Below are 18,283 nucleotides of genomic sequence, written 5' to 3' on the forward strand. Positions count from 1 at the left end.
CATGAAAAGCATCTCTAAAGACCAATTCGTTTCAGTTAAGTTGTTACATATATTACAAATACAGAATTTTATCTATTCGAATTACAACTGTTTTTTCTCTTGGCCAGATTACAATTGACATCACATGAGGTTTTCCAACAAACAAACAACAGATTTTCCATAATAATTATTATGGTTGAAACTTGACACAAGGTATAGTTAAATATAATTTATAGTAAAGGAGACGCTTGCATGTTCGAGTAACAAAGCAAAATCTGTAAAAAAAAGTCTGATCAAATTTAAAATATGTAGCATAAAAACCTACTCTCAGAAGATCATTAAAATACTTTGTATTCCCAATACTCTGTGATATTATAAAAAGGAGTTTGATACAATCTTAATAGAGGTTGAAATAATTAATATTTTAATAATTTCACATTCAGCATACAGTGATGTTATTCTATGACAATGTCTGATTCATACAGAATAGGAATGTGGTTCAGCTCTGTTCCACAGTGTTTACAGCTTGTGTCAGGTACTGATCAGCGTCCATGGTCATTAAAAAGATACGGAACACTGCAAATATTTATCAGTTGGCATCAAATCTAAATTTGTGGAGACAACACATTTTTTATTCCTCGTGATTTAGTTTTTTTTATGGTTTAATGTTTGTAATAATGTTAAAATAAATAGTGGGGAAAATATTTTTAAATATTATAGCTTTATCTGAAACTTTTACAGAACGTAGCACATAAATAAATAAAGTGAAGTCTGTTTTAACCTATAAACCTGCATTAACCTTTTGATTCTTGTAAATAACAAAGAAGGTTTGGAAGACACTGAAGCTGACATTGAACATACACATGTTGTCAGACTGTCAAGAATCAGGATTGGTAAGGGCATTTTTTTTATGCTTAGTCATTTTGTAGTAGTTTTAATTTTACTTTTAAGTTTAAAAATTGTCTTACGGATTAATAATTTTTATAGATTTATCTTAAATTTTTGCATAACCAATTTTTTTTATTAATTAGCTGATGTGTAAAAAAGTAGTTAGAAAGAATCAACGAACGTCTGGTCCAAATAGTGTTCGTAAGTATGAGGAACCAATGTATTGTTTATACTAACCAATCAGTTTGATTCACTGAATTGGCAAAAATAAAGAATTTCATTAAATTCAATTTGACTGACACAAATTTACACCGACCATTATCACTTCATTATATTGCACATTTTGTTCTTTTTCTCTATTCTTACCTTGTGATATTTACAGCTGAGTAACTCTCCAAATGTAAACCAAGTGTACAAAAACAAATTTAGGTTGTCAGAAAATTTGAACATGATTAGCATGTACATCACGTGCAGTAAAAGTCACTATGATTCTTATAAATAACTCTTTGGTTTACATCTATTTTCATTCAATCACTTTGATTCTGTGAACTATAAATTCTCATTATACACAAGCACACGTGTGACTAAACTTTTTCTTTTTTCATTTTTCTTTTTCAAATGCTTTGAATAGAACTCACAGTACACTGTTGTTCAGTCAGTGTAAATGATTCTTGAGGTTTCAAACAATTCAGTTTGACAGCTTTGAGAAGATATAGTATGTTGTTTTTAATCCAACAACTTTGAGTAAATCCTCTCTACTTAGTGTACGCTCTGTTTAGTGTACCTGTGGGCTGGTATCATGTGTGGGCTCATCTGAGCAGTCCTCCTTGTTGGGTGAAAGTTCCTCTATGGAGCTCTGTTCTCTCAACCCTAAGGCAAGAATTTCAAGGCTGTCATTTGAGGTGCAAGTGAAGCAAGTGACAAGGAATATATTGCTTACTAAATTATTAACTGTCACTTTTCCTCAATAATCCCTGAAGACTAAGCAGCAGACAACTGTAACACTGGCAAAACAGAAATAATCCATGGTGATTCTGCTAAACTGGTGATTACACTTATTTTAGCAATTGAAATTAAACAATTTTCACAGCAATATTTACTTGTTAAAAACAAACAGAACCACACACACACACACATTTTCAGAACCGCTCGTCCCATACGGGGTCACGGAGAACCGGAGCCTACCCGGCAACACAGGGCGTAAGGTCGGAGGGGGATAGGACACACCCAGGACGGGACGCCAGTCCGTCGCAAGGCACCCCAAGCGGGACTCGAACCCCAGACCCACCGAAGAGGAGGACTGCAGTCCAACCCACTGCGCCACCGCACCCCCCAAACAGAACCATTTAAAACTAAATGTGTGTGTGTGTGTGTGTGTGTCTGTATGTACAGTACATAGTGGTAAAATAGTACATGGTTGATTAGCATTTTTATCAGGCATTTGGCCATGAAACATTTTTATGATACTTATATATCTCAGTATACAAATAGCTAAAAAACATATCCAGAGCCCAATCGATAATCCATTCTAAAATGATTTTCCAAGCCTGAAAATGTACATGAAGAAAGTACTCATGAGGGAATAAACTTGATTTAGTGATTAATGTAAAGCCAGAGAATTAATGTTACGGTAGAAAAGGGCATTAGCTACCGCAAGATGCTCGTTCCTTCCATTTCATCTTATTGTCCTCAGAGTGACGAGTCCACGTTGACCTGAAACTGACGAGCTCTGCAGTTATGTGAGCCAGATTCCACTCCAGGCCTCTTGAGCTCTCCTTCCATAATGAACTGTGACAAAAGATGTCATATAAAAATAAATATCCTATCACTGATTCAGCCATCAATCTGCATTTTTATCTGTACTTAAGCAGTGGAATTTTATGCCATAGTACTAAAATCAGTTTTTTTGTATGAGACTTTAAGTTAATTATTATTTTTCTTTCTCAAAACCTATTGATATACAAAAGGCAATAATATCACTATTCCCTGGTTGGAGCACCTGTGTCGATTACACGGCACTGGTGGGTCTGGATTCTCTTGAACCAGAGGAATAACTATCTTCTCTGCCATGTCCGTCAGAAGGGAAAAGGTAGGATCCACAATAAAGCTGATAAAGCCTGAAATACATTATAAATTACATGTTGTAAATTAAAACCCCAGCATACAGCAAAATATTAGAATAATATGTACTTTTTTAATCAATCCAAAATTCTAACACAAAATACTACAGAGGTTAAAGGAAGAAACAATTCAAATATAAAAAAGTGCAAAAAGTTCACTTATTCTTTTGCTAAATAATTACATACAGTACTAGTCAGAAGTCTAAACACAGTTGTTAACAATGAGCAGGTAATGTGTCTGTTTTCCCATGTTGGATATTTGTGTTTCACATTACATTTATTCATTTAGCTTTTCTCTAAAGCAGTTTTCAAGGATGATTGACCTTTAATCATTTACCCATTTATACAGCCAGGCAATTTTTACTTGAGCAACTTAGGATGAGTACCTTGCTCAAGGGTACTACAACTGGAGGTGGGATTCAAACCTGCAACCTTTGGGTCCTAAAAGAGTAGCTATAACCACTACACTACCAGCTGTCATCTATGAGTTGCCTTGAAACCTTGTGTTGGTTTCTTAAATTAAATAAACTTTTTACGAAAATTATGAAAGAGTACTACAGCTGGAGGAGGGAGTGAAACCTAACAACCTTTGGAGCCAAAGGCAGGAGCTCTAACCACTACACTACCAGCTGATTTAATTTTTCCCTCCAGTTCATCTCACACAAGTATTGTCCAGGTGGGCCAAGTGCACTCACACTTTTCACTGGTACTGTAAAGAGGTCAGTACATTACCAATCTGGGACTGGGCCACCAACGTGTTCTTCCGGTCACACAGAGGGGAAAGAGGGAGGCCTAGCACTTTCTCTCTGTCACCCTTACAAAGAAGAGCAGCGCTTTATTACTTTATGTTTGCCTTTCAAACTCATACACATGCATATATTTGAGAAACTCTTTTTTAGATACCACGCACAAGCCAAAAAACTAAACAAAAGTGGATCTGAACGGAGGAACAGCTGTAGACAGGAGCACACAGGGTGGTTTGTTATGCAAACACATCTTTCCAGGAAATACCTACATGGCAGTGATACGCCACTACCACAGAGATAAAAATAGCAGATGGTCATAGACAAACTTACTAGGTGTCCCAGGTAAAGGAATGAAACCCTGCTATAACGTGATAAGTGGGGTCCAAAAAATGCAAATTGCAAAAATGAGGGGTCGTGTTACTACTGTGAGCTTAATAATGGTAAACATTTTTCAGTCAGTCTTTCAGTTACTGTGTGGAAAAAATTTTTTAAAATGTCATTATTTGTTATTGTTTTCATTTATTAAGGAAAAAGACTGATTATTACAAACAAATTGGACTCCAGACAAATACAATACGAATAATGCTAATAATACTGGATCATGGGAGCCAGTCAGTCGCGGGTTATACGCAAATTTGTGTGATCGCAGGGGTTTCACTGTGTCTGACAGTGTAAAGACGCAACTCAAATTTGAAAAAGTCCAAAGAATGTTCTAGGTGTTTGTTTAAAATATACCGAACTTAATGACGTGCGCGTGAGTGGACGGGATGGATGGGCGCGCGCCGGACAACCGGTTAAACCTCCGGCGCTTGTTCCATCTGCTTTTGGCACCTCACACTCAGAGCGACGTGTTTCCCTTTTGTCTCTACACAAGCCTTTGCTGAAGTCAACCGAAATGTGTAACTGTAATGTATGTAGCCAGATACAAAACTTTTAAGAAAAGTGTTTAGCTGTTTTTGGTTATTTTACTTTTTGTCGAGCGAGACAAACGATCCAGCTGAGCGCATGACATGGTTTTTCCGTCAACTTTGTAGTGGCATTTTCTCAACAGTTTTACGCATTTTAACTGCACAGATTGTCATTTATGCAGAGTATGTGAGGTTATTTATATAATTTTAAGGCGCTCGGTGTGGTATTATGATTGTTAGGAAAGCGCCAAAGATAATTCCGTCTTTTGAGAGAAGAGAAGCTCCATTCCAACGGCCGGCGCGCGCGACCGTTACACAGGTCACATCCGGGGTCGCACGAGCTGGGCTCACGTGGCTTGCGCGCTGCGGGATCTGGGCTGGTCCGTTCACTTGAGTTATTTTAACTTTTGTTTGAATAGAGACACTGTTTCATTTTATCTGTAATAAATGTTTTTCATCTGAAATACGGGAACACATGATTTTTACATCTTACTACTTCAGAGTTCTGCCGGAAACATTTGTACTTCCGAAAGCAAAGTCTCATGCTAATCTTTGCTGAGAATCCATCCTGGGTCACTCTGCTTGCTGCCTTGGGTCTTGTAGTATTAACCTTGTCAAAAAGCTGGGTGTTAGCTCTGTAGCCTTTTAGGTTGAGAACTTTGGGACTTAATCCAGCAACCTACAGGATATAAATCTATGGGTTTGAGTGTATTTGTGCCTCAGTTGTTGCTAGTGGAATAGAGCTGGAATAGAGCTTGTTCTTCACTGTAATGCATTAGAGTATAACAATGAACTGTATAAATGTTGGGGGGGGTGCGGTGGCGCAGCTGGCTTGGCCGGATCCTGCTATGTGGTGGGTCTGAGGTTACAAGTCCTGTTCGAGGTGCCCTGCGGCAGATTGGTATCCCATCCAGGGTGTTTCCCCCCTCCTACTCTGGCCCCGCGCTGCCGGGCAGGCTTGCCGCAGCCCTGCTCGGTTTCAGACTGTGTGTGTATATCAATATTTCATTAGTTGATCTTATGATGAATTGATGAGTCATTAGATCATAATGCTCTTTACTGTAGAGCTGTCTGAAACTTCATTTTTTATTTAAAAAAAAAAATTTAAGAAAAGAAGTACAACTAAAACAGCAAACACACTTAGATACTTGCAATATATGAGAAAAATATCAGTCTGCTTTACACCCTGGCTGTAGCACTGATGTAATACACACACATTTTCTGAACCGCTTGTCCCATTCGGGGTCGCGGGGAGCCAGAGCCTAACCTGGCAACACAGGGCGTAAGGCCGGAGGGGGAGGGGACATACCCAGGACAGGACGCCAGTCTGCCGCAAGGCACCCCAAGCAGGACTCGAACCCCAGACAGCAGGACTCGGTCCAACCCACTGCGCCACCGCATCCCCCACTGATGTAACAGCCAGATGTAATAAAAACTGTAACAACCAGTGTCTAGTGATATACTGTTACATGCTGATGGTCATTTTATTAATGTTTCTGGACCTTTGTGCTGCTTTTACAGAGTATCAGTATGAGGTGGTGCTCTGGTTAGGATTGGAGCCTTGCAACCTTAAGGTCCTCAGTTTTAAATCCTACTGCTATAGTGCCCTTTGTCAAGGTACTCACTGTGGGTTACTGAAGTAAGAATACTGTTCCGTATAAATGGGTAAATAATTGTTCAGGTGGTCCTTGATTTATAACGGTTTTGTTCCCATGAGCCCTTTCTGAGTCAACTTCATTGTAAGCTGAACATCTCCTTTTGCATATATGAACTCTATCAATGTATAAACAGTTAACGTGCATGAATGCTCCATTTTTTTAATAGGGCTTTGTCATATTTTTTCACCAGTTTTATATATTCATATAAATAGTAATATAGAACATGAGTAATATCATATTTTCATGTTTCACTTTTTCACTTTCATTTCTAAATGTACTGCCTTTTTCTTTTCTGCACCACCAGCACTCACTTTTTCAGTGTCTGACTCTTCAAATTAAATTAAAAAGTATATTGAAGGGAGTCACAAGTGGAAAGTTTTTTTTAAAAAAATCAGTGGCTACTAAACATCCAAATACTGACTAAGACCTAACAGTAACAAATGTGGGGACCCAGCACAAATGGTGTCCAGCTGATGACTGCATTTTTATGATGACATTGTTAGAAGTGACAAGCATACATTGGGACAAAAAAATAATAAGGTTAAATGGACAGCCATTGTAAATCCATGTGGTCATGAATTGCACATGTCATAACTCTACGAGTACCTATAACTAGATTAATGGAAAAAATTAGCACTGTAAGTCACCTTGCGCAAAGCTGTCAGTAGTGGTCTACAGGCATAGTGCATGACATATGGTAGACCATGGATCAGTACATCATGATGCAATTACACACAAATATCACACACATTCTCTGAAGCTGCTTGTCCCGGGTGGAGTCACAGTGAACCGGAGCCTAACCGGGCAGCACAGGACACAAGGCTAGAGGGGGAGGGGACACACCCAGGATGGGATGCCAGTCTGTTGCAAGGCAACCCAAGCAGGACTCGAACCCCAGACCCACCGGAGAGCACTCGGCCAAACCCACTGCTCCACCGTGCCCCCTCATACACACAAACATGCAGCAACATCACGCTTCCCATTAGTAAAGAATTGCAATGATGTATTGAGGACACAGCTCCTCTGATGTAGTGTCATTAATGGTTCACAGATAGTCAAAGAGAATAAAATTCGTCCTCAGAAATATCTGAGAAATATATTACGTATATCCATTTGCAAATGTATGCTAAAGATTTATTAAACTTTTTTCAATTTCTTTACTGAATAAAATATAACCTTAATCAATCTATAGTTATACTGGTGAGCTAAAATGGTAATATACAGTAAATCCAGTCATAGAATTAACAGAATATGTGGAGCTAAGTTAATCGCTTTTTTGATGTGTTGTTTTGTACTTGATATCATGTAAAGAGATGTCATTTCAGGTGATAAGGCCATTCATGAAATACTGCTAATGCTGTACAGATATTATTTTTAGAATATTTATGTAATCTTGTCAATTAGGTCTTGCCAAGTTACATGCTTGTATGTTTACATTAGACTTTAGTTTGATTTTGTTTAGTTTCACCTTTTTGCCTTAAGTACCATATAATGACAATGAGACTTCCAAATAAAAAAAAACCATAAATATGGTTTTCTGTAAAGTGGATGCATACCTGCCTGAAGAACTCCTCCATCAGGGCTTTGGTCCATCGTGAGTGCAGGCGCCAGGGCTTGATTGGGTGGCTGATGTCCGCAGTATGGAGCAGCAAGGACAGTGCTTTTGGTTTCTCAATCCTGGGGACATATGCAAAAAAAAAAAAACCTTGTGGAACTTATTTTGAATGCAGTCCACTGAATCTGTAACACATTTTCCCATAGAAGATAAGATACCTGTGATTATTCCTTAGATGGTTTGTAACTGTTAAAAATAGTAGCTTGAGTACAAAGTAATTATTTTATTATGAAATTATGACACATCACCCTTCAGGCTGCTGTAGACAGGCTTTCATGGTTTTGACCTGCTGGAGGTGGTACGACATGTCTGTGGCCAGGACCATCTCTATCACCAGTGCACGGAGCTCCCTGTTGTTAACAAGATGTCGAAGAAGAGTCATCAAATACATAGTGACACTTGTTATAAACCAGCAAAAAGAGCTCTCAGCTCTCAACCATCTTGCAGCTTTTATAACCTTAGGATAGCTCTTTTGCAACTCTATGGTTATCGTTATCAAGTGTGTTAAGATTTCAGAGGCATCATTTTCTTCGTACAAACCACATACTTGAAATCTGTATAGCACTCAATGTGTGATTTCAGAGTTTTAAGGAAACCAGCTGCCTGTACACTCAAACATGTTTTTCAGTAGTGGATGTAGAAGAAACTGCTGTTGATTATCACTAAACCAATATGATGAGATCAGTGTAAAACAAATACAATCTAAAATACAATTGGTGGAAAGTGTTATTCTGGGAATGGGGTGCGGTAGCGCAATGGGTTGGACCACAGTCCTGCTCTCCGGTGGGTCTGCGGTTCGAGTCCTGCTTGGGGTGCCTTGCAATGGACTGGCGTCCCGTCCTGGGTGTGTCCCCTCCCCCTCCAGCCTTACGCCCTGTGTTACCGGGTAGGCTCCGGTTCCCCGTGACCCCGTATGGGACAAGCGGTTCTGAAGATGTGTGTGTTATTCTGGTGTAACTTGTGCATGGAATTCACCCAAACCTTACAGACTAAAATATAAGTAAAATCTGAAGATGCTATGTTATTGTTACTTCAGCAGTGAGTCAGAGAAAAGCTGAGGAAGAATCTGACATTCAGCTCCTCTTCTGAGTTAAAGAGATGTGATTCCAACAAAATTTAGTAATGCCCTTTTTAATATCACAGCAATTAGCTTCTTCACTGAAGTTTCTTTAGGTTTTATGTTCTTCTTATTTTAAGTAATGTTTGACATTTTAAAATGTGATGTATGTCTTACAAGACGACTATATATATTAGTGTTTTCTTTTTGAGCGAAAGCTTTTATGACCCTCGGAAACTTTTGTGTTATTATTCATAGGAAAGGCATAACATTCGGCTGGGACATAAGTTACCCTCTTCCATCCTTACATCCATTCCTCTCGTGTGAGATTGATGAAAATGTTCATTTCCTCATCCTGGAGCAGGCGGAAGGCTGCGCTGATGTGGTGGCTCTCCTGCACTGAGCGGTCATTGTAGATCATAGCAAATTCAGACCTTGCAGAGGGGAGTCAGAGAAAAATGTATCCAAAAGAAAGATTCTAGAGACCTCTGTAAGTCAGACCACTGCCACCCCCCAGAGAGTGCTGCTTTCCACTAGGCATGTGACGCATTATAGACACAAATTTTGTGTTGTCTGGGAATGGGCAAACAAAAATGTGACATACATGAATGCAGTTTAGTGTGCTTAACAAAGATAAGATCTTCTTTAAAAATATTTAGGTAGTATGTTTTCATTACACACTATTTGTTTATACACTGTATGTTAAAATCAGTAATACTTTGCTAAATAGTAGCATGGATTTTTTGTTTTCTTGTGTGTTTGTTTTAATGGTAGTTTAGTGGTTAGTGCTGCTGCCCTTGGATCTGATTGACGCAGGTTCAAATTCTACCTCCTGCTGTATTACCCTTCAGCAGTGTACTTAATCTAAATAGATTTAGTCAACCTTTCCTTGTTGTAGAAATGTTTAAATAACTGTAAATGGTGTACTGTTTGGGGTGCCTTGCAGCGGACTGGTGTCCCGTCCTGGGTGTGTCTCCTCCCCCTCCAGCCTTGCGCCCTGTGTTTCCAGGTTAGGCTCCAGTTCACCGCGACCCTGCTCGGGACAAGCGGTTGTAGACATTGTGTGTGTGTGTGTGGGTGTACTGCTTTAAGCTGACTGTTTAGTTTAAAGCATTAGCTGAGTGAATACATTTAAATGTACTAATTTGGAATTGATGTTTGTATTAATAGTTTGCCTTTTCCTTATGTACTCATTTTATTTTACCATACATTTTTCAGGACCAATTAACTAATCCCCTCTCACCTTTCATTTCTTGGAGAACTGGTTGTTTTCCTTCCCACAATAAAAAATAAGGAAGTATGCCAAGAGACAGCACTCAGACTCCCAAGGGGGTTTCAGCTAAATATAGGTCTGCCATGAGACTTATTTTCTAAAGCCATTTTGGACTTACAGACATTTAACCAATCTTGCCAATTGACTACTGTATTCAACACATTACTGTAGCATGTAAAAGTATGAGGCAAACAGTCCTATGTTCTTATGGACTTCAGAAGTTAAAGTAAAAACCAAACAACGTATGTTAATACAGTTGCAGTTTAAAAAAATTTCAAGCAGCCCAGGACTGCATCACTTGTAGTTATGACTTTAATTCAATGCCTTTTCTAGATGGACTTTGTTTTGCTAAATGGTTGTGTGGTTAAAGGCCTCCTGCTGAGAAATCTACGCTAAACCTTGAAGAATTCAACTTTTCTTTGGCGTCATGCACAGATTTGCTGAGTAATTGACTACACTTTACACTACCTCTTGTTCTGCTGCTAAGTAACAAATTAACAAAGTTGAAGTTCTACTTGTAGAAATGTCATGCAGTTGGTATAATCATAAACTGTTGTGTAAAACACTTTTTCCTTACCTTGTATGTATATGAAAGCTGTTTGTGGTCCCTGTGTGTTCATAGTCATGGATAGCAGCAGCAAACAATGAAGCAAGGACTTCCAGCTCAGTCAGCCAGTGCTAGCGTGAACATAATGACACTTCAGGAATGTGTAAAAATGTACTGTAGAAACTGTAATTTGAATATCTCTCTTATACTGTATGTGTAGTACCACAAGTCCAGTACGCAGCAACAGGCAGTGCAGGGTCTGTGTGACATCGGCAGCATGCATGTGACAGTGGTATGGGTTGCCATGTTTGTTGTATCCTCTCTCCAGTGCAGCTAAGAATGACACCAAATGGGGGATGGGTATCTGCAAAGGAAAAATATTGAATTTCAAGTGTTTCAAAGGTAACACACTGGAAAGAAAATCAGTACTGATGTAAATATTTAATCTTAGAAATAATTTTTAAAAATTATAATTTTAACACTTGCACGACTGGTTTTTACACTATTCAGTACTTTGTTGCGGTGTTGATTTGAATATAGTATGTAAGACAAACCTTAAATCGACTGCCAAGTTCATATCTGGTGATCAGTTCCATGAACAAAGTCTGTAAAGCATTTCCTGTGCTTGCAGAATTCAGTGCAAACACATCGAAATTCCACCTGTTGACATCCTGGAAACGCAACACAGGGACATTAAGAGGGCATTAAGTCTTACACAGACTATGCCAAAGGTATTTAGTTGTATACATTCTTCAGCCAAATGTTCCTCTTACCCGGAGACAGTGAATAACTGCCGAGGGTTGGTTTGGCATGGCTGTTGTATAGGCCTTTCGAAACATCCTTTAACAGAAATGTTTAAAAAAGTCAGAAAGCACTTAAAGTTGTAAACAAAGAACCCAGATTCTGTCTGTGTCCAACTTAGTTGGAAAAACCACAATCTCTGAGTCCCATATGAACAGAAGCTCTACATCTTCAAGTGCCTCAGAAGAGAGATTAATGTTTTTGAGTGAAAGATGGCATTCTAAAGTATCTGAAAGTGCTCACCTCTCAACAAATATCCCAGCCTGCACCGCATGGACAATGCTGCGGAACCGGGGCTTCTCATCTGGGCGCCGGCTGGGGGGGTGCCCTTTTTGAGAGAAGGTGGATGCCAGCCAGTCTCGCACCTCTGAGGGCACAGCGTCAGAGCGTAGCTGCTGGAGGTCATCCTTCACGTCAAGAGCCTGTCTATTGGTGGAGAGGTGAGGAAGGTTTTCACATTTCTTTGAACAAAAGCGGGTTCAGTGACAAAGAAGGTTTACTTAAAACACCATGACTATATAGGTCACAGTGTGCTACAGTTTTGGAAGATACTGATAACAAATTGTATCAATGTAAGTACTATATTCTACAGTGGTGCACTGGAAATACTGCCTTATGCCTTCTGTGGAGCCCTGGATTTGAGTTCCTGGTGTGCTGCTCTAGCAATCAATGACAAATTTCCAGTGAACACAAACAGACCAATGTCCACGGTGTCAGCTGGCTGAGATGTCCTCCTTTTGATTATTCACAATGATGCCTGCTGTCAGCTTGGCGCCTATAGGGTAGTAACTAGATTCTGGTTGGTTGCATCATCTCGTAAAGACTGTTGTCCACACACTCAATAGAAAGGGCGACTCACAGCTCGCATAGGGCATAATGTATTTGTGTTTCCCCCTCCTAAGGTAAGATGGGTGTTTGGCTGACTGGAGGCATAGCTAAGTATTCAGTTGCAATTAAAGGGGTAAGAAACCTTACCATATTGTGTATTATGCAGGTTATAGAGAAAATCAAAGATATTTCAGTTATTTAATCTCGTAGATGTTAACACTGTTTGTTTCAGCATTATTGTCTAACGTATTGTGTTAAAACTACATTAAAGAACCAGTTAACACTGAATATATTTATTGGTAACCATAAGTGCACTTTCATTTGTGCGTGTATTAAAGGGTGTGTCTTCAATTTCCTCATTTTGTTTGAACCTTACCTCGTTTCATCAATATAAACTGCCTCGAGTAGGGATGCAGTGTAGTCTAAGTTCTTTTTCAGATCTTCAAAGTTCACCTCTTTTTCATCAAGCTGTTTTATCATGCATCTTAACCTGTAGATAAAGAAACAATGGCAATGTTTTCAGCAATCCAAAATGCTACTACATCTTAACCTTGAAATGTTTTTGACGCCTTCAACCTAAAAAATGTATTTCCCATAATATACTGTAATGGTAATGGTGGCTCATGTTAGAAAAGGAACTGTAGTTTTCAGGGTACCGTAGCCAGTGTATTGAAATGCTACACGAAACTTATTCTGAAAAACAACAAAAACTAATGTTAAAATTTAACTTTTTGTTTCTAGAAGAGAGGGAGGTGCAGTGGCACAGTGGGTTGGGCTGGGTCCTGCTCTCTGGTGGGTCTGGACTTCTAGTCCTGCTTGGGGTGCCTTGCGGCGGACTGGCGTCCCATCCTGGGTGTGTCCCCTCCCCCTCCAGCCTTACGCCCTGTGTTGCCGGGTTAGGCTCCGGATCCCTGCGACCCCGTATGAGACAAGCGGCTTCAGACGGTGTGTGTGTGTGTTTGTTTCTTGAATACACTCCAGTGTTACAAGTGTATCTCTGAGAAGAAGGGGTCAAGGAGCTCTTTTTTTATGTTTTGTTTGAAACAATTTGCCATACCAAGTGAATTAATGAAGGGATGCAATTACGATTCTTCTAGTGTAAATGAAAAAGGGAAAATGTGTGATTTAACACGAAATACCATGTCTTCTGGGATGTAAAGCAATGCATTTTGGCCCAGCTTAAATGGCAGCTGAAAATTCTTTTGAACATATTTTTTTCTTTAAATAAGTATTAAGCCACAATGGGTTCTCGAATGTATTTATTTTATTTGTGAAAAAATGACATTTGTAATTAACGGCACAGAATTTAAATGTACAAGCTAAAATAATTGTTTTGAACAGGAACTGTAAATTCAGACTGTCAAAGGAAGTTGTGGTGGTCAAAAGGAATTCATGCTTGTGTCTTGTAGTTCTAGTTACATGACCAAAGGTAAGATGATGATTTTGTCTCATAGAGTAGATGTATCAAAGTCTTTTGGAAAGACATCTGTCATTTTCTCAGTTTGGTTATTTAAAAAATAAAAATGCTGTTTGGTTAGCTCCCGCCCAGGAAACCTCATATGGTACAGCCAAACACATGCTCAGTCCTGACTGATGTTGTAGACAAAGGCAAATAAGTTTCCAAAATATACTTGTACTCTTTTATACGCTCTTTTCATGCATACTAAAAGTAAAAGTTTTACAACCCCATGTTGACAGATGAGCTGTGTTTATTTTCACTTTTTGGATAGTAGGCCTTTTAAGATGAACTGATTCACTGCCATGTCATTTCAGAGCCCTTGTGCTTCACATGGTAACTATCACCAGCCGCATTAGCAGCGGTCAGAAATGATGGACAGCTTTTGCAACCAAAGTGGCATGAAGCTCTGGCCGCCTTTGTGTTTTTCATGTTAGCCAGACTTTCGTACAGCAGTGAGATCACAGCAAAAGCATGCATTGGAATGTGGCAGCTGCTCCTTATCTGTAGTTTTATTCCATTGTAGTAATTGTAGTAATGTTTATTCTGAATTAGTGTAAAACAGGAAAGAGAAAATTATTAGTCAAATATGCCTGGAGTATGTCATAATGTCTGGTGTATACCAGATAGTATCAGCTTTAGTACTCACTTGAGAAATGCAATGTTAAACCAAGCAGATATTTATTTCCTGAATTAATTTGTTGACCTAAAATAAACAGAGTTCATACACACTTTAAACAAAATTATTAAAGCAGAAGTCCAAGGCAGCAGTTTCATCAAAATTTTATCATGTCAATGTATAATCTGTGATTTTTTCTTTCTAACACATAGATTTCCTCATGGACAGAGTTTAAGTATCAACAAATTAGCAGTATAGAAGAATCTATCAAAATAATTGGTTAGTAAACTAAAAAGCTTAACTTGGCAGTATATTTATACTGTATCCGTCATTCTGAAGTTTAATTTCTCCATCTTTAGAACAATAATAACAATAATACTTCTCTTAGTTTTTTTTTCTTTTACTGAATCATACATGTGTATTACATAGTTGAAGAATTTCCAGATTTTCTATGTGATATCTTTTAGAGCAAACAGATAAATTAAAAATCCAAAAAATGAAAACATGTTTTTGAATTTTAATGCTAAGCTTGCTAAAAGCAACCCCCCAAAACTCATGTAGAAGTAAAAACCTGAAAGCACTGAGTGACAGTTTTCAAAGCCTCATGCACATAGGAACAAAAGAAAAGGTTGCCATAACATTATCTTTCCATAACTGTGTGTAAAGACGCCATACAAATGTAAACATAAGGAACATCTCATAGGAAACCCTCATTGTTCTAGGCCACAAAATTACCTTCTGTACTTATCTCGCCTAGTGCTCATTCCCCACCTCACTTACCTACGTATGGGTGTCTGAAGGTGTTTCTTACGAACTCTCAAAAGCTCAGCCATCTCTTTTTAAATTAGGCAGTGTCCCCAGCACCTCAAAGCAGAAGAATTTGACTAGTGTTGCACAGGAGTAGAGCGAGATCAAGACTTGGAGTGGCAGAGAGAAAGAGACAGAGAGGAGAATGCTCTCACGATATGACAAAACTTGTCGGTCCTGAAACGCACCAGCAGCACAGAGCAGCCGCCCACTCCCCTGGGGACCTACTTGTCTCTGATTGGCCAAGTCAGTGTGTGGCAGTCCTGTGCTGTGAGGGAGGCTGTCGCTTGTGGCAAGCTTGTGTTGTTTAACAGATGTTGTTTTTTTTTTTTTCCAAATTTTTTAGGTAATTTACTTTCTGTAGAACCATGTGGATGTAAAGTGCATGTTTTTTCTTACAGAGGGATAAATCCGGGGACAGGAAGTATATGTAAGTGTGATCAAAGAAAAGGAAACTAAAGAAAAGGAAATTTTAAAATAATAAGCTGTAACTTCCTCCTCTTTGATTCATAGGGCTATATGGTCTTTTCTGAGGTTTGTAGGTGAAACGTGTACAGCATAGCTAAGATTAACTACCTTTCCATTTATGGATGGGCAAATTTGGTTGCTTGTGATTTATTATACCTTTTTCTTGTCTATGATTCCTCCCATAAAAAATCCTAAGTAACATTCTAAATATGTGTTTTTATGCTTTCGATACTGGAGATCTCTTAGATGACTTCCTTTTTTCCTGTGATTTATTTGTGTAAGCTTGAGTTACTTTTATATCACTTAGACTCATGGTTGAAGAGTTCCCATGCTCTTATGCTCTTTGCCACTTCTGGGTTTAGGGCATATGATATTACTTCAATCATGGGTCCTGTTTAAGAATCCTCTTAGATTGAACATTCCAATTTGTCCATTTTTTTGATGGAAAGATATGTAATATTCCAGCTGTTTCGGTAAGTGTTTGTGCCTGTGTGTCCGTGAGAAACCCTTAACCAAAGCATGAAAGCAATAGTGTTTATGCAGGTCCTTGTTTGAAGCACTTACTGTTCAGCACATGGACAACTGGACTTTTGCACTTTTGTCTCACAGTATTTTCTAGGAGTTTTTTAAATGTTTATGCTGGTATTGTAATATTTAATTCTTGCATGGGCTCCATTACTTCTTTGTATAAGATAATGTGGCATTATAAGTTTTAGGTTTGATAGGGTTTTGTTTAAAGGCCAATAAAAATACATAAAGTAGCAAACATCCCTATAAAACTTGAACAGAGCCTCTTGGGTGCCCTCATTGTTAAAAACGGGCAGTGGATGTCCGACAGTCATGGGACTGCCCCATGTTTGGTTTCATTTGTCCTCCTGTCTGTGACCACCTAAGTGCCATTCTTCTTTACTAGATGTCTCATTTAGACCTTTTCCTCCTCAGTTGAATGCTTGATGTAACGACAGCGTTTTACCACTGAAATGTGCTTCCTACTCTCTACTGCTAAATATGATGGATTCATGACTTTTCTGTCTTCGGCCATTGCAGTTGATCGTAGCCATGTCTTCAAATGTTTTTTGACAGTTTTGACTGACATACCATAGCATGTCAGGATGTAGGATCATGGGTTTTTCTCAGTTTCTTAATGACCCAGCAAAGTTCACATGGACATTGTTGCTGGTGTAAATAGTAACATTTGCAGACAAAATGACAAGACAGCAGGGTTATGACAAAAAAATTGCATTTGTTAACCAAAAATAAAAAAGAATGTCCTAGCCCTTTTAAGTGAGTGAATCTTCAGTTTTCTTACTCTCCACTCTATCTTTTCAGTTTTAGCCTCAGTGTTTTATATCTGCATAATGTCTTATTAGAGGCAGCTCATTGTCTGTTAGAATGAACACAGCATAGGCATCTCAGAACTGTTCATCAAGAGTAATTCTACCCCATGCCATGATCCTGCCAACTGCCAACTTACAACAAATACACTTATTTCCAGAGGTCTTACTACATTAAAAGTTGGTGTTGATCCTTGTCAAATTCCATATTTAATCTTACATTGTAGGTCATCTTGGTTAAAAGTGTCAGATAATGAACAAGTGGTAGCATTTGTATTACTTCCACTAATTTACTAAACAGTAACAGTATCTTGAAGAAGTTAACTATGCACCAAACACCTGTTTTCCACAGAAGATATTTGAATTTAGGATGTAATTTATGTGTACTCTCTCTTCCTCCTGGACTATTTGCCAGTGAGAGTTCAGGTGTTGGCTCTGTGACATGAGCTGTCCAGGGAAATATTGTGTTACCAGTCATCCTGCAGCAGACAATACTATTTAGCTTGTATTTCCAGTCGTCATCAGCACCTCTGGAGAAAAGGATTACTTTGAAATTAAGAGGCTGTTGGATACAACCTCCCAGGTGCATTTGTGCAGGCCTGATGATGATATCGAAAGGAAAATTTATATTGTTAAATGATGTTAAAATATATTTCCTTTATATAATTTCAGGATATTTGGTATGAAAACACAGTCCCTAGTACTGTGCTAGGATTTATGTATTCTGTGTGGTATCTTTATTTTCTGCCATTCTTAGTGAAGATGTTTTGTACAGTGTATATGTACTTCACCTCAATGTCTGAGCATCTTTGTGTCTGTTTCTCCCTCCCTCTCAAAAATGAAACATAAATGGCAGTTGTAGTAGGAGCATGCATTATGTTGTAATGCAGATAATTTTATTCCTAAACTTAAATGAAGACTTTTGTAATATGGAATAACTGATGGCATAATAATGACAGATGTAAGCTTAAACAGGTGGGAGTCTGAGGTTATGAACTTGTTTCTCTTGGTTGTTGAAGCCCCATTGGCTTTGTCTTCATGTGCATCACCACGCTTAGTTACCAGCCTCTAGAGAGGTGAGGGTAATGCAGGGGTGCGGGGCATGCTGCTATTTCAGTCCTTGCCCACACACTTGGGCAGGCTGCTTCCTCCCACTGTGGACACACAAGCCCAACAGTA

At 38.7% G+C, this 18,283-nt stretch overlaps 1 protein-coding gene across 1 annotated transcript; it reads right to left on the minus strand.

Annotated features, from left to right (window-relative positions):
- Nucleotides 1-958: 958 nt before the first annotated feature.
- LOC108928405 (calcium/calmodulin-dependent 3',5'-cyclic nucleotide phosphodiesterase 1B-like) lies at nt 959-15,454 on the minus strand. The gene is made up of 14 exons (XM_018742309.2): nt 15,276-15,454; nt 12,797-12,910; nt 11,836-12,018; nt 11,565-11,631; nt 11,346-11,462; nt 11,015-11,155; nt 10,822-10,922; nt 9,280-9,405; nt 8,163-8,264; nt 7,856-7,976; nt 3,720-3,801; nt 2,867-2,984; nt 2,519-2,655; nt 959-1,737 (listed from the first exon to the last, which is right to left on the minus strand). The coding sequence occupies exons 1-14, from the start codon at nt 15,326-15,328 to the stop codon at nt 1,643-1,645; spliced, it is 1,557 nt and encodes a 518-aa protein (XP_018597825.1). The 5' UTR covers nt 15,329-15,454; the 3' UTR covers nt 959-1,642.
- Between the last annotated feature and the right edge of the window lie 2,829 nt (nt 15,455-18,283).

This window comes from Scleropages formosus, chromosome 22, assembly GCF_900964775.1.
Source record: "Scleropages formosus chromosome 22, fSclFor1.1, whole genome shotgun sequence".
NCBI lineage: Eukaryota > Metazoa > Chordata > Actinopteri > Osteoglossiformes > Osteoglossidae > Scleropages > Scleropages formosus.

Bases quoted from the DNA above. Each gene is read 5' to 3' on its own strand.
- LOC108928405 (XM_018742309.2), bottom strand. From the start codon at position 15,328: ATGGCTGAGCTTTTGAGAGTTCGTAAGAAACACCTTCAGACACCCATA. The intron at 11,156-11,345 runs GTTTGTCTTACA...TTTCCTTTGCAG, and splicing joins AACTTGGCAGTCGATTTAAG to ATACCCATCCCCCATTTGGT. The intron at 3,802-7,855 runs GTATGCATCCAC...CTTCTTTGTAAG, and splicing joins TGGAGGAGTTCTTCAGGCAG to GGTGACAGAGAGAAAGTGCT.